This window comes from Thalassophryne amazonica, chromosome 8 (assembly GCF_902500255.1).
Source record: "Thalassophryne amazonica chromosome 8, fThaAma1.1, whole genome shotgun sequence".
Lineage (NCBI taxonomy): Eukaryota > Metazoa > Chordata > Actinopteri > Batrachoidiformes > Batrachoididae > Thalassophryne > Thalassophryne amazonica.
The window spans coordinates 80,596,949-80,613,568 of record NC_047110.1 but is presented as its reverse complement, the minus strand read 5'-3'; the positions used below and the strand labels follow the sequence as shown (position 1 = coordinate 80,613,568).

The 16,620-nt window shown below is 42.0% G+C and overlaps 1 protein-coding gene across 1 annotated transcript; it reads left to right on the top strand.

The window, feature by feature from the left end:
• Positions 1 to 14,864: 14,864 nt before the first annotated feature.
• Positions 14,865 to 16,463, top strand: rag2 (recombination activating gene 2). Its single transcript, XM_034175626.1, has one exon. The coding sequence runs from the start codon at positions 14,865 to 14,867 to the stop codon at positions 16,461 to 16,463; it is 1,599 nt and encodes a 532-aa protein (XP_034031517.1).
• Positions 16,464 to 16,620: the final 157 nt, after the last annotated feature.

Here is a 16,620-nt window from a genome sequence, read left to right as displayed (position 1 = left end):
CGACTAAACAAGACTAGACTGCTTTATGAAACCAGGCCCTGGGAGAAAGGGTGTTAACAAGTCTGATCTTAGAAGAACAAGAATGTTGTGTGGGCCGCCAGAAGAGGAAGTACTGCTGGCCCACCACCAGAGGGCGCCCTGCCTGACGTGCGGGCTTCAGGCACAAGAGGGCGCTGCCGCCATGGACACAGCCGGGGGTGACAGCTGTCGCTCATTACCTCTTGACAGCTGTCACCCATCTACTCAACATCATCTCACTCCATAAAGACCAGACGTCATCTCCACCTCGTTGCCGAGATATCATACTTCATAGGAGGTAATACTCTCAGCCTTTTTGTGAGATTTGTAACTGTTATTGTGAGAATTTGCAGGAGAACCGGTCGTTTGTGAGGAGGCTGTGCAAGACGGCGCTCCTTTTCAGCTGAGACCGCTGCAACATATTGAATGAGAGGTGGAGGTGGCATTCCCACCGTTGTTGTTACTGGGTGTACACACACCCACACTTGACTGTCTTTGTTCTTCGCCAGCAGTACCAGATCCGACAGTCGGGGACGGTGATCACCTGGGAATCCGGGACATGGCGGCTCCAGTATTCACCAGGTTCTGGGGCGGCGGAAATCATGTGGTTCCGGCTCTTCTCAGGACAGACGTCTTCTATCCTCGAGCCTGCCCACACGTCACCTCTGTGTATTGACTGTTATGATATTCTGTGATTGTCTGTATGTTCGTTGTGCACATTCACAACATTAAATTGTTACTTTTTGGCTCATCTATTGACCGTTCATTTGCGCCCCCTGTTGTGGGTCCATGTCACTACACTTTCCCAACAAAGAAGAAGACATGAGTCCAATACAGGCCTCAGTGCTCATTGGTGCCAATTCTAATCCTTAGATTCTCATAGCATGAAGCAGATGAGAGTCTACAATGTCCCCTAGATGGGACACCAGTCCCACACAAATTACTTCACCAGCCAAGACCATATCCATTTACAGTTTTATGGACTGGGATGAAGAAGATGAAATGTCTTGTCCAACTCATATCATTGAGCTACCTGCTGTGCTTTTTCTGAGAATTCTCCCATAATTTTGCACCCTCTAAAAAAGGTCAATGTGATGATTTTTCCTAAAAACTAAGAGTGTAATGTACTCTGTGAAGGTGGAATGAGGAATCAGGAACGAGGCAAGTTCCAGGGCCACAGCTGTAGTGTCCGCTCATGGGAGAAAGGACAGGTCTCAGCTCATCAGCTTCAAATATGGCTTTAAGCGGCCTGTTCACCGTGTCAAAGTCACAACCCAGGAATTGTGACATGGCTAAATGAAGTCGACCTGGAAGCCGTCAGAGCATCTGCAAGCTTTCCACCAGCATATGGTCTCATTTCAGAGTATCTGAGGCAGGCTGAAACTCTGGCATCCTGCCATGTAGCAAAGCAACAAAGCTTTCGCTCTGCTCACAGATACAAAGACGGGACAACGCATTTAGAAAAGCAGGAAATGCTGCAAAAGAACACTGGGAACCGGATGAAAGAAGAAGAGGGATTTGGAGCAATGAGCATGGAAGAGGCAGCTGGAGTGTGGTACCCATGATTGCAGTATTACAGGTCATAGATGAAAAGCACAGAACTGCAGCAGTTTTAAGGTGTAGGTGGCAGCGCGCTGCCGGCAATCAGCTCCGATCATCACAAGGGGAGCAATCAACGTAGTATTAAACGGTGATAAACACCGATGCATGCTGATATTCAGAACATCAGAGCTGTCACCACGTTATCCATCAAAACCGCACTTCGGGGTAGCAGCAGTCAGGAAATGATGCATTACAAGGGACCGAAACAGGTGCTAGCGTGGATTTTAATTACTTTGTTCTATCAATTATGTACAAATCCTTGCATGGCCTGGGGTCTGCCACACTCTGCTGCACGTGCCATCGCACCCTGCTGCACCTCCAATCACACCCCGCTCTGTGCCGGCTGCTTATAGCCCATTGCACGCAGTACTTTCCAGCAGCGTGCCACGCGGATGCCTGGAAGTGACAAGAGAGGTTTATTTTTCCTTAGATGAATTCACCCAAATGGAATAGTTGTGCATATTCTCTTTCTCTCAGCCCTGTTAGAATCAGTTTAGACGCACAGGTGTTCTGCTGTTTTGTGTTTTCAAGATGCAACGGTCTTCGAGGCGCTTGTGGTTTCTGCCTTTGTTTTGCACGCTCAAGTTTACTCTCAGCTGTTTAGTACAGAAAATGTTATGATAATGAGCGAGCAAACATCTGCTTCCAGCTCAGTGGTTCTCTGTCGGGTCTGAAGCATGGCTATTCTGTCTGCTTTAACATTTGTTAATGTTTATTTTTTATGACCTCACATCAATATAAATTGATATTCAATTTCCTGACTTATTATATTCACATTCAAGAATCATAATTTTTGTAGTATCTATTTTTTGCGTAGTCAAATGCTAGCTGGTTGTAAAAGCGGTGAAGCAATTGTGTTACAATAACGTGTGTGTTCTTATCTAATCTTTTTTAAGTTTATCATTTGTATGAATTTACAGGGTATCCAGGAAGTACTCATAGCGCTTCACTTTGTCCACATTTTATTATGTTACAGCCTTATTCCAAAATGGAGTAAATTCATTTTTTTCCCCTCAAAATTCTACTCACAACACCCCATAATGACAACATGACCCCGAAATGAACCTTTATGACTTCATTTTGGCAAAGGCCAAAATCAAGGAATTTGACTTTGTCCTAATTTGAACCAGATATGGTCCATAGTTTGGTGAGTTCCAGAACTGCACTGACAAGGTCACCCAAAGGTCAGTTATTTGTGTCAAAGTCAAGGTCACCTGTGTGAAATGTCTGTCTTCCTGCCCATGGGTTAGGGTTATTATGTCATTTTTAAAGCTGCTGTGCAGAGATTGCAGAATTTGTAAAAATAAATAAATAAATAAAATAATAATAATTTGAATCACTAAATAAAAGTAAAATATGTTATTTGCCAGAGCTAGCTAAACCTTAGCATTTAAATGTATTAACAATGTAATAACAAGATAATTACACGATGATCCATTTCATTTTGTGTTTTAGAGTGGTATAAATTAGGAATTATCATTTTTCAATTTCCATTTTTAAGAAGTTAAAAAAAGTGTTTTGACAATTATTGCCTCTACTGGTGGTTGGCTCTCACTGCGGTATTGTATCACTTCCTGTTCCGGAGCACAGCGGTGTTTTTCTGTATCTGTTAGCTGTTTAATCTGCGCAGTTAGATTGATCTAGTTATCTAGATTACGATTTGTTTCCCAGTGTAATCTTTACGTGCCTTAACTAAAGCACTCCTTCTGCTGAATCGCCTCTAAATTATTTACACATTATTCACTTTGCGTGTTTTTAGGAATCTGCTAGCTTAGCGTAGCTACTAGCTCTTAGCCGATTTAGCATGGCGGCTTCTCCTGTCTCTCCCGCAGTTTTCTGCTCTGGGTGTGAAATGTTTAGTTATTCCTCGGCCTCCTTTAGCAGTAACGGTACTTGTAATAAGTGTAACTTATTCGTAGCTTTGGAGGCCAGGCTGGGCGAATTGGAGACTCGGCTCCGCACCGTGGAAAATTCTACAGCTAGCCAGGCCCCTGTAGTCGGTGCGGACCAAGGTAGCTTAGCCGCCGTTAGTTCCCCCCTGGCAGATCCCGAGCAGCCGGGAAAGCAGGCTGACTGGGTGACTGTGAGGAGGAAGCGTAGCCCTAAACAGAAGCCCCGTGTACACCGCCAACCCGTTCACATTTCTAACCGTTTTTCCCCACTCGACGACACACCCGCCGAGGATCAAACTCTGGTTATTGGCGACTCTGTTTTGAGAAATGTGAAGTTAGGGACACCAGCAACCATAGTCAATTGTCTTCCGGGGGCCAGAGCAGGTGACATTGAAGGAAATTTGAAACTGCTGGCTAAGGCTAAGCGTAAATTTGGTAAGATTGTAATTCACGTCGGCAGTAATGACACCCGGTTACGCCAATCGGAGGTCACTAAAATTAACATTAAATCGGTGTGTAACTTTGCAAAAACAATGTCGGACTCTGTAGTTTTCTCTGGGCCCCTCCCCAATCAGACCGGGAGTGACATGTTTAGCCGCATGTTCTCCTTGAATTGCTGGCTGTCTGAGTGGTGTCCAAAAATGAGGTGGGCTTCATAGATAATTGGCAAAGCTTCTGGGGAAAACCTGGTCTTGTTAGGAGAGACGGCATCCATCCCACTTTGGATGGAGCAGTTCTCATTTCTAGAAATCTGGCCAATTTTCTTAAATCCTCCAAACCGTGACTATCCAGGGTTGGGACCAGGAAGCAGAGTTGTAGTCTTACACACCTCTCTGCAGCTTCTCTCCCCCTGCCATCCCCTCATTACCCCATCCCCGTAGAGACGGTGCCTGCTCCCAGACTACCAATAACCAGCAAAAATCTATTTAAGCATAAAAATTCAAAAAGAAAAAATAATATAGCACCTTCAACTGCACCACAGACTAAAACAGTTAAATGTGGTCTATTAAACATTAGGTCTCTCTCTTCTAAGTCCCTGTTGGTAAATGATATATTATTCTGCCTTACAGAAACCTGGTTACAGCAGGATGAATATGTTAGTTTAAATGAGTCCACACCCCCGAGTCACACTAACTGTCAGAATGCTCGTAGCACGGGCCGGGGCGGAGGATTAGCAGCAATCTTCCATTCCAGCTTATTAATTAATCAAAAACCCAGACAGAGCTTTAATTCATTTGAAAGCTTGTCTCTTAGTCTTGTCCATCCAAATTGGAAGTCCCAAAAACCAGTTTTATTTGTTATTATCTATCGTCCACCTGGTCGTTACTGTGAGTTTCTCTGTGAATTTTCAGACCTTTTGTCTGACTTAGTGCTTAGCTCAGATAAGATAATTATAGTGGGCGATTTTAACATCCACACAGATGCTGAGAATGACAGCCTCAACACTGCATTTAATCTATTATTAGACTCTATTGGCTTTGCTCAAAAAGTAAATGAGTCCACCCACCACTTTAACCATATCTTAGATCTTGTTCTGACTTATGGTATGGAAATTGAAGACTTAACAGTATTCCCTGAAAACTCCCTTCTGTCTGATCATTTCTTAATAACATTTACATTTACTCTGATGGACTACCCAGAAGTGGGGAATAAGTTTCATTACACTAGAAGTCTTTCAGAAAGCGCTGTAACTAGGTTTAAGGATATGATTCCTTCTTTATGTTCTCTAATGCCATATACCAACACAGTGCAGAGTAGCTACCTAAACTCTGTAACTGAGATAGAGTATCTCGTCAATAGTTTTACATCCTCATTGAAGACAACTTTGGATGCTGTAGCTCCTCTGAAAAAGAGAGCTTTAAATCAGAAGTGTCTGACTCCGTGGTATAACTCACAAACTCGTAGCTTAAAGCAGATAACCCGTAATTTGGAGAGGAAATGGCGTCTCACTAATTTAGAAGATCTTCACTTAGCCTGGAAAAAGAGTCTGTTGCTCTATAAAAAAGCCCTCCGTAAACCTAGGACATCTTTCTACTCATCACTAATTGAAGAAAATAAGAACAACCCCAGGTTTCTTTTCAGCACTGTAGCCAGGCTGACAAAGAGTCAGAGCTCTATTGAGCTGAGTATTCCATTAACTTTAACTAGTAATGACTTCATGACTTTCTTTGCTAACAAAATTTTAACTATTAGAGAAAAAATTACTCATAACCATCCCAAAGACGTATCGTTATCTTTGGCTGCTTTCAGTGATGCCGGTATTTGGTTATTTTGGTTAGTGAAGGTTACAAATGATCTTCTTATGGCCTCGGACAGTGGACTCATCTCTGTGCTTGTTCTGTTAGACCTCAGTGCTGCTTTTGATACTGTTGACCATAAAATTTTATTACAGAGATTAGAGCATGCCATAGCTTTAAAGGCACTGCGCTGCGGTGGTTTGAATCATATTTGTCTAATAGATTACAATTTGTTCATGTAAATGGGGAATCTTCTTCACAGACTAAAGTTAATTATGGAGTTCCACAAGGTTCTGTGCTAGGACCAATTTTATTCACTTTATACATGCTTCCCTTAGGCAGTATTATTAGACGGTATTGCTTAAATTTTCATTGTTACGCAGATGATACCCAGCTTTATCTATCCATGAAGCCAGAGGACACACACCAATTAGCTAAACTGCAGGATTGTCTTACAGACATAAAGACATGGATGACCTCTAATTTCCTGCTTTTAAACTCAGATAAAACTGAAGTTATTGTACTTGGCCCCACAAATCTTAGAAACATGGTGTCTAACCAGATCCTTACTCTGGATGGCATTACCCTGACCTCTAGTAATACTGTGAGAAATCTTGGAGTCATTTTTGATCAGGATATGTCATTCAATGCGCATATTAAACAAATATGTAGGACTGCTTTTTTGCATTTACGCAATATCTCTAAAATCAGAAAGGTCTTGTCTCAGAGTGATGCTGAAAAACTAATTCATGCATTTATTTCCTCTAGGCTGGACTATTGTAATTCATTATTATCAGGTTGTCCTAAAAGTTCCCTAAAAAGCCTTCAGTTAATTCAAAATGCTGCAGCTAGAGTACTGACGGGGACTAGAAGGAAAGAGCATATCTCACCCATATTGGCCTCTCTTCATTGGCTTCCTGTTAATTCTAGAATAGAATTTAAAATTCTTCTTCTTACTTATAAGGTTTTGAATAATCAGGTCCCATCTTATCTTAGGGACCTCGTAGTACCATATCACCCCAATAGAGCGCTTCGCTCTCAGACTGCAGGCTTACTTGTAGTTCCTAGGGTTTGTAAGAGTAGAATGGGAGGCAGAGCCTTCAGCTTTCAGGCTCCTCTCCTGTGGAACCAGCTCCCAATTCAGATCAGGGAGACAGACACCCTCTCTACTTTTAAGATTAGGCTTAAAACTTTCCTTTTTGCTAAAGCTTATAGTTAGGGCTGGATCAGGTGACCCTGAACCATCCCTTAGGTATGCTGCTATAGACGTAGACTGCTGGGGGGTTCCCATGATGCACTGTTTCTTTCTCTTTTTGCTCTGTATGCACCACTCTGCATTTAATCATTAGTGATCGATCTCTGCTCCCCTCCACAGCATGTCTTTTTCCTGGTTCTCTCCCTCAGCCCCAACCAGTCCCAGCAGAAGACTGCCCCTCCCTGAGCCTGGTTCTGCTGGAGGTTTCTTCCTGTTAAAAGGGAGTTTTTCCTTCCCACTGTAGCCAAGTGCTTGCTCACAGGGGGTCGTTTTGACCATTGGGGTTTTACATAATTATTGTATGGCCTTGCCTTACAATATAAAGCGCCTTGGGGCAACTGTTTGTTGTGATTTGGCGCTATATAAAAAAATTGATTGATTGATTGATTGATTGATCTTGACAAAGTAACACACACATACACACACTGCTTGTGACATCTGTATCTCTAATTCCATTATCCTGCCTGAAAGAATTACATCAAGAGTGTTATTTTGCCAGATGGTACAGAAAAAAAGTTGTAATTTCACATTTTTCCATTCATTTGAACATTTTAATCTTGCAAAATAATGTTCTTGGCACATGTTGAAAACCATGACAGTAGTAGAAGATAAACATGTATTTCATTAATGTTACTTTAATGAAAAGACACTGCCAATGTGGATAGATAGATAGATAGATAGATAGATAGATAGATAGATAGATAGATAGATAGATAGATAGATAGATAGATAGATAGATAGATAGATAGATAGATAGATAGATAGATAGATAGATAGATAGATAGATAGATAGATAGATAGATAGATAGATAGATAGATAGATAGATAGATAGATAGATAGATAGATAGATAGATAGATAGATAGATAGATAGATAGATAGATAGATAGATAGATAGATAGATAGATAGATAGATAGATAGACAGACAGACAGACAGACAGACAGACAGACAGACAGATGACCATTTCCAAGTCACTGAATAGGTCTTGCACTTCATTTAAATCAATCTTTAAGAAATACAAACAGAATGGTAAATCTACCTGAAGAAGACAGTTCTCAAAAACTGGGTGACCGTGTGAGATGGAGACACATGAGGGAAGCCCCCAAGACAATCATTACAACCCTTTAAAAATTATAGGCTTCTGTGGCTGTGATTGGTGAAATTGTGCAGAGTGCAACTTGTGTCTGTTGCATTACTACTCACAGTTTCATAGTGGGGTGGAGCACAGAAGGATTTTCCTTCAACAAAACAGATCAAATCTAGGCTTGCATCTCCCGAGTGCCTTGGGGCAAACTAGCTGGGAATTCAATTCTTGTTTTGAGTAAATCCTCTGTGGAGCTGTATAACTGGTAATGAAACAGTTACAAGTTGCACTGTGCACATTTTCTTCAATCCCAGTCTTGAAAACGCAACAGAACAAGCAGTGTGACATTCAACTTTTGTGACAACTACACCCTGTCTCCCCTATGCAGTATTTGTGTCTTGTGCTTTGACTGATTGTGAGTCAACAGCTGTTATCACGCATTGCCTCCATATTGTAGAACATGTCTGCTGTTGTTATTTGACTTTTTCATGCACTCGTTCATTCATGTAGCAGGAGGTGGCAAAATCACAAGTCAGAATTTCAATATATCCACTTGGGAAATGATTCACAATATTAATACCAGCATTTTGTCATCAAAATTAATCCTATATCTTGAAAATAACCCCCCACCCCTTGAATGTAACAAAGTATGGTCTATTTTCAGTTATCTGGCTATTCCGCTATGTGTAAAGTTTGTCCATGCTCTTCAAAAACTTTATAAACACAATTCTTTCACAAAGGTTTTATTTCAGTCACACTGTGTGAATAACAGAACTTAGGAGGAGGCCATGCTCTTCAAAAACTTTAAAAACATAAACCATTGTTTGCAGAGTGTGATAGGTATGATTAGATTCCACTTGGAGGGTGGTACTGGTACGGTAACTACTGACATGGCAGTGTGTGAGGTAGCAAAGCAGATCTATGCTAAGTACTACCATGACACCGTGTACTGTGTATCTCTGAGCACTATCCAGAGGCAGGTTGAAAGACTTCACAAACAATTTAGTGAAGGCAGAAAAAGATATGGCCAAAAAGGGAAGGAGAATTCCAGTTTGGTGGGTGGCTGGAAATATCTGGAGGGAGGAAAATCCTTATCAGCATCAAATTCTTTAGCCTGAGATCTTGTTTTTGGCTTGGCCATGACACTTGATTTACTACAACTTGCCATGCTGTGACTTGAAATTACATGTGTAATTGCATGATCACTGTAATAATATCAGTACTTATGTAGCTTTTGTGACTTCTCTAAAACAAGTACTACCAAGTCAGGAGCATTATATATCATAAACTTGAATGCTGTGTTCAATGCAGGGTTTCATCAAAACTAATCATGAAGTCAAAACAATTACATTCTAATATTTTGAAAGATGTTAAAATTACAGTATACGAGGTCTATTAGAAAAGTATCCGACCTTATTATTTTTTTCAAAAACCATATGGATTTGAATCACGTGTGATTACATCAGACATGCTTGAACCCTCGTGGGCATGCAAGAGTTTTTTCACGCCTGTCGGTTACGTCATTCGCCTGTGGGCAGTCTTTGAGTGAGGAGTCGCCCACCCTCTCGTCGTTTTTTCATTGTTTAGGAATGGCTCAGACTGCTGCTTTGTTTGATCAAAATTTTTTCAAAACTGTAAGGCACAACTGAGTGGACACCATTCGATAAATTCAGCTGGTTTTCGGTAAAAAATTTTACCGGCTGATGAGAGATTTTGGTCTGGTAGTGTCGCCGTAAGGACGGCCCACAGCGCCTGACGGCGATCTGCGCTTCGAGGCAGCAGCGTCTCGCCGTTTCAAGTTGAAAACTTCCACATTCAGGCTCTGTTGACCCAGGAAGTCGTCAGAGAACAGAGAACTTTCAGAAGAAGTCGGCATGAGGAGTTTATTCGGATATTCCATTGTTAACGGACATTTTGTAATGAAAGAACGTGCAGGCAGAGTCGCATGTCGGGCCGGACCCGACCACGGGGGGTCGCGACAGGAAAAACACCTCCGTTGGAAACCTTAATGGGCAAGTTGGAACATGCCCAGCTGTTAAACAATTTCTCAGTTACTCACTTGTTGAAAGCCATCAAAAGCCACCTGAATTTTACAAATGGTTTACAAGACGGAGGTGTTTTTCCTGTCGCGGCGCACACAGATTTGCCGAGTCGTCACGGAAACGACTCGGCGAATTTGCGCGCATGTCTTTCATTAAAAAAATGTCCTTAAACAGTGGAATGTCCGCATAAAGTCCTCATGCCGGCCTCTTCTGAATCTTCTCTGTTCTCTCACGACGTCCTGGGTGAATTAAGCCTTAAATTAGGATGTTTTCAGGTCGAAACAGGCCGACGACGGCGCCTGGAAGCGCTGCGTGACGTCCCGCTCCGTGGGAAGTCCTTACAGCGACAGAAACACCCCATAATCTCTCATCAGCCGTTAAACTTTTCACCGAAAACCAGCTTAATTTCTCGAATAGTGTCCACTCGGATATTCCTCACAGGTCCAGAAAAAATTTTGATAAAGCAACGCGCGCCGTCTGGAGCAGCGTGTGAAACAAAGGAATTCAGCCGAGAGGGTGGGACCACATCTCACTCAAGGCCTGCCCACAGGGAAATGACGTCACCGACACGCGTGAAAAAACTCTTGCATGCCCACGAGGGTTCAAGCATGATTGGTGGAATCGCACGTCATTCAAATCCATATAGTTTAAAAAAAAATAAAAGGGTCGGTTTATTATCTAATAGACCTCGTACATTGCAGTTTTCTTTTTTGCATTGGGTGTGGGGGGTGGGGGGGGGTTGTCATGGTAGACACCCACTTCCTATATGAAATATCTCCCAAATTACATAATGCACAATCTCTGAAGTGGATGTAAGCATATTTGAAAAAATATATATATTTTCTACCATTACCACCTCCTGCTAATTCATGCTCTCAGATGTCTCTTCTTCAAAGTTGCAAATGACTATGCTTGTTAAATGCAAAAGAAAAAAAAAACCTTATGTTTTTAATAGGTCTGACCTGTTATTCTTCACAGATCTTGGAAGAAAAAAAACCTGTCTTGGCAGGTTGGACAGTAGCCTATACTATGTTTATTCAGCTCTCTCAGTAATGTGTTATATTTCTGGTGATATAAATGTTCCACAGGCAGCACACCTGCCAGCGAGCGGCAGTCACGGACAGTTAACCTCAAGATCTGGAAGTGTTTATGAGTCAACGAAGTTTCACAAACCCTGTCGCTGTCTGCCTTTGTCACTGAGGCTACATAAAGAAGGTTTTGTTTTTTTGTCTTTAGATTAGTCTGTCTCATTTTATGATTGCTACGAGGCACTGCAAGGTAAGCAAAGTAAAATTTTGATGATTCAAATTTTAATTGAAGCATAAACACTTCCTTTGCATTTTAAATCAACATTGCATTACTACTGCTCTAAGCTCTCTTCTAAAAATCTATATAAAGCTCCAACTGGCTGGCTGTTAAATACTTTCAAAAACCCATTTGTCTTGCTCTGATGAAAGCAATAAAAGCTAATAAAATACCAATTAATAGGTCAGTTGTGCGACATGCCATGAACAAATTATCATGTAGTTCTGAAATATTGGTGATCTTGGAACATACATTGAGTATTCTTCCGTTTCATGTCTTCTCAAATATAAACTCCAGAGGAAAAAATTGTTTTCGGTGATTTAGAAAATTTAAGCCATATTCCAAGAAAGATAAGGTGTTTAAATATTCTCAGAAAGATCCTGGATAAGTTTTGTTTCCACCTTGCTGTTGCCTTAAGGTGTACTCATGTAATTGTGGTCTTACGCTCTACTTGCTGCATCAGCACAATTCATTAATCTCCATAGACACCCATGTTAAAATGTCCAACCTTACAAAAGAAACAAGCATGTTTACAGGTGGTTGCAGAGTTGCTTTTCATCTGATTTGGTGCATCAAAGTTCACTAAATTTCAGCCCGTTTGTCATTATTATATGCCCATTTTAGTTGGAGATGTACAAGATAATAGCATTTATTGATTTTTGATTGATTGTCAGCAAAGGTTGGCTGTGCAGAACTAATTCATCCACTCAACCTGCTCATGGAACATTTTTGCTCAACAAGTCCTACGCTGTTACCAATACAAGGCATAAAATCATACCTGTGGTTTTCACCCTCCAAATAATTGTGCAATGACCCCCTAAGAGCTATTAACACTCTTTCCATTTGATTAGTTAAAATTATCAAGGTGTTTATGATTATCATTCTGCGTAAAAAAAAAATATGGCATTATCATTGAATGATGAGAGAACTAGCATTTGCAAGGAATGACACAAACATGAAACTATTGATTCCACATTTTCAACAATATTTCCTTCAGTTATTTCAGTAGCTGGTTGATATTGATATTGTGATCACATTAAGTAGTGACAATATGGTTTTTATTGGTCTCAGATACAACAGAAGCTCAATGATGGAGCTACATTGTATGAGGTCTATTAGAAAAGTATCCGACCTTATTATTTTTTTCAAAAACCATATGGATTTGAATCACGTGTGATTACATCAGACATGCTTGAACCCTCGTGGGCATGCGAGAGTTTTTTCACGCCTGTCGGTTTATTCGGACATTCCATTGTTAACGGACATTTTGTAATGAAAGAACGTACGGGCAGAGTCGCATGTCGGGCCGGACCCAACCACGGGGGGTTGCGACAGGAAAAACACCTCCGTTGGAAACCTTAACGGGCAAGTTGGAACATGCCCAAGCTGTTAAACAATTTCTCAGTTACTCACTTGTTGAAAGCCATCAAAAGCCGCCTGAATTTTACAAATGGTTTTCAACACGGAGGTGTTTTTCCTGTCGCGGCGCACACAGATTTGTCGAGTCGTCACGGAAACGACTCGGCGAATTTGCGCGCACGTCTTTCATTAAAAAATGTCCTTAAACAGTGGAATGTCCGCATAAAGTCCTCATGCCGGCCTCTTCTGAATCTTCTATGTTCTATCACGACGTCCTGGGTGAATTAAGCCTTAAATTAGGATGTTTTCAGGTCGAAACAGGCCGACGACGGCGCCTGGAAGCGCTGCGTGACGTCCCACTCCGTGGGAAGTCCTTACAGCGACAGAAACACCCCATAATCTCTCATCAGCCGTTAAACTTTTCACCGAAAACCAGCTTAATTTCTCGAATAGTGTCCACTCGGATATTCCTCACAGGTCCAGAAAAAATTTTGATAAAGCAACGCGCGCCGTCTCGAGCAGCGTGTGAAACAAAGGAATTCAGCCGAGAGGGTGGGACCACATCTCACTCAAGGCCTGCCCACAGGGAAATGACGTCACCGACACGCGTGAAAAAACTCACGCATGCGCACGAGGGTTCAAGCATGATTGGTGGAATCACACGTCATTCAAATCCATATAGTTAAAAAATAATAAAAGGGTCGGTTTATTGTCTAATAGACCTCGTATTTTCAATATGGAGCTAATGCTACGTAAATATGTAAATTACACCTGTTAGGTTAAAGTGGTTGATAAAGTAACTTAGTGGTTACCAGCCAGCTTTACCATTGAACGTATATTACCAGAATGCAATATATTTGATTGAAAACAAGCTTGACAAGCTTTGTGAGCCAGCTACATGCTAAGCAGCCATATGCTAAGATTGTTACCTATGTATCCAGTGAGATTCATTACAACAGTTAGACTGTAGTTATATTAAACAGTGCTTTCTTACAGCTTACTCTGAATGACATTAATCTACGTAGAAGGGTTTATATTTTAGAAGGGCAGATTTTTTTTAACTTCAATTAATTACATAGAGAGCATTGAATGATGCGTCCATAGTACTTAGCTAGTTATGTGCACATTATAGCCATTAGCCAATAATGAATGAAAATTCATCAGATGGGAGTGTATTTAGTTGTACTGGACTGTCTTACATATGACTGAGAAATAATACTGATCTGTTTGTCGAATAATTTATATGACAGTAAGGCAGACTTTTAAAAGAAAACTGATAATGTAGCAAAGTTGTCAAATATGAATGCTAATATGATATCTATTATTTAGAAAGTTAGCACTTCTATGGAGTCACCCTCGTGAGTACACGGTCAATATCATATTTGATGTAATATTGACGCCGCATCACGTACCGGCTACCCCATAAATAAAGAGGTGGAGAATTGGCATTTCTTTACATGATCTGTGGTGGGCAAACAAAGCCCGTACCCGTATACCAAACTTACAGCTACCAAGCTAACCTGTTGATTCAGGTGTTTTATTAAATGTTTTATTTTGGGGGACTGAGTAGTGGTTTTCATAATGGTTTGCTTAAAAAAAGTATGACCCTCTCATTTATTCAGGATTCGCAGATTATGGTCTTAAAGTCATCAATGTACTCATGCTAATCGGCTAACCTGTGGTAACATATCAAATTTAAAACTTTCAGGCACCTTTCTCAAAGTACAGATATGGTATTTTTCAACAGAGTGTCAGTTGCATATGCAGTTTTACAAGTTTGAAATTTTAACCCTTTAATGTCCTCACATTTTTCATAGAATGTAGTAAATATCAATATTCTCTACTTAACCGTTGAGCTGAGCATTAAAGGATTAAAAGAAGTCATTTGTTGAATCATGGATAAATGATGTATTATTTATTCTAAACTGAATGACATGACGTGCATTGATGATCAAAGTCTTCCATGTGTTAAAAAGGAAGTAAAAGTTTAAAAGCTCTGTACCCAAACCACCAACAGCTGACTGGTGTTGTGTTTGTGTGCTGTTTTTGACACAGGCACCATCTGGAAAATGAGCCTACAAGCGTTAACTCCAGTCAACTGTGCAGGGCTTCTACAGCCTGGATGCTCCCTGCTGCAGATGGATGGTGAAGTCTTGTTATTTGGCCAAAAAGGCTGGCCTAAGCGCTCCTGCCCAACAGGAATATTTGGGGTACGGCTACAACGTGATGAGCTTAAGCTGAAACCCATCTCCTTCTCTAATGACTCCTGCTACCTTCCTCCTTTACGCTGCCCTGCTGTTAGCCGCCTTGACCCTTATGATGGCTATCCGGAGAGTTACATCATCCACGGAGGCCGCACACCCAACAACGAGATTTCATCCAGCCTGTACCTGCTGACCATGGATAGCCGGGGCTGCAATCGGAAACTGACCTTGCGCTGCAAAGAGAAAGAACTAGTTGGAGAACTGCCTGGGGCCCGATACGGCCACACGTGCACCATGGTCCGGAGTCATGGGAAGACGGCATGTCTACTGTTTGGAGGGCGGTCTTATATGCCCGCAGGTGAGCGGACCACTGAGAGCTGGAACAGCGTGGTAGATTGTCCTCCACAGGTATTCTTATTTGACCTGGAGTTCGGCGTTTCGTCCGCTCACACTTTACCCGAGCTCAGTGATGGACAGTCTTTCCATCTGGCTATTGCTAGGGAAGACTGTGTCTACTTTCTAGGTGGTCACTCACTCAGTTCTGATGCTCGACCTCCTCGACTCTTTCGCTTGCATGTGGAGCTCCTTCAGGGCAGTCCTGTGCTTTCATGTGAGGCCTTAGACTCCGGTATGTCCATCTCCAGCGCCCTCATCACCCGTACAGGACCGTCTCACAGATACATCGTCTTAGGAGGCTATAAGGCTGATTCTCAAAAGAGAATGGAGTGTAGCACTGTCATTCTGGATGAGAAAGGGATCCACATCGAGCCCTTAGACCCGCCACAGTGGCCCCCAGATGTCAGCCATAGCCGCACTTGGTTTGGTGGCACTGTCGGAGAGGGAAGTGTCCTAATAGCTGTCCCGACTGAGGGACAGCTATCCCAGACAGATATGTATTACTTCTACCAGGTGAGCTTCCAGACCAAGGATGAAAACACACCAGAGGAAGGACTCCAGAGCTGCAGCCAAGAGTCAACAGATTTTGAGAACTCTACTCCTCTAGAAGACTCAGAGGAGTTGTACTTTGGTCGCGAGCCCCATGAGCTGGAGGACAGCAGTGATGAAGAAGATGCTTACAATGAAGAGGATGAGGAAGATGAATCACAAACAGGCTACTGGATCAAATGCTGCCTGGGGTGTCAGGTGGACCCCAACACATGGGAACCTTACTACTCCACTGAGCTGTACCGACCAGCCATGATCTTCTGCTCCAGGGGGGAGGGAGGTCATTGGGTCCATGCTCAGTGCATGGAGCTATCTGAGACCCTGCTACTCCGGCTCTCTCAGGGCACCAAAAAGTACTTTTGCCAGGACCATGGCGGGCTGCCATACCAGGAGATGACCACAACTCGAGAGATCACTCCACTGAAACGCACTCCGATGAAAGTGAAGCTCAGGAAAACGCCCCCTACACTCAAGATGTCACCTGCAAAAAAAAGCTTTTTCAGGAGGCTTTTTGACTGACTCTTGTTTCATCTTCAGAGCATTATTGGATGCTGTACTCATGTTTGTATTTGGCAAATGAGTGACATAATAAAATGTCTGAAATAAAGATTTGTACTAAATTAAATTTGTCATGGGATTAAAATGGAAAAATACAAACTGAAATGGAGGTTTCCTG

Coding starts and splice junctions, on each gene's coding strand:
- rag2 (XM_034175626.1), top strand. CDS start 14,865: ATGAGCCTACAAGCGTTAACTCCAGTCAACTGTGCAGGGCTTCTACAG.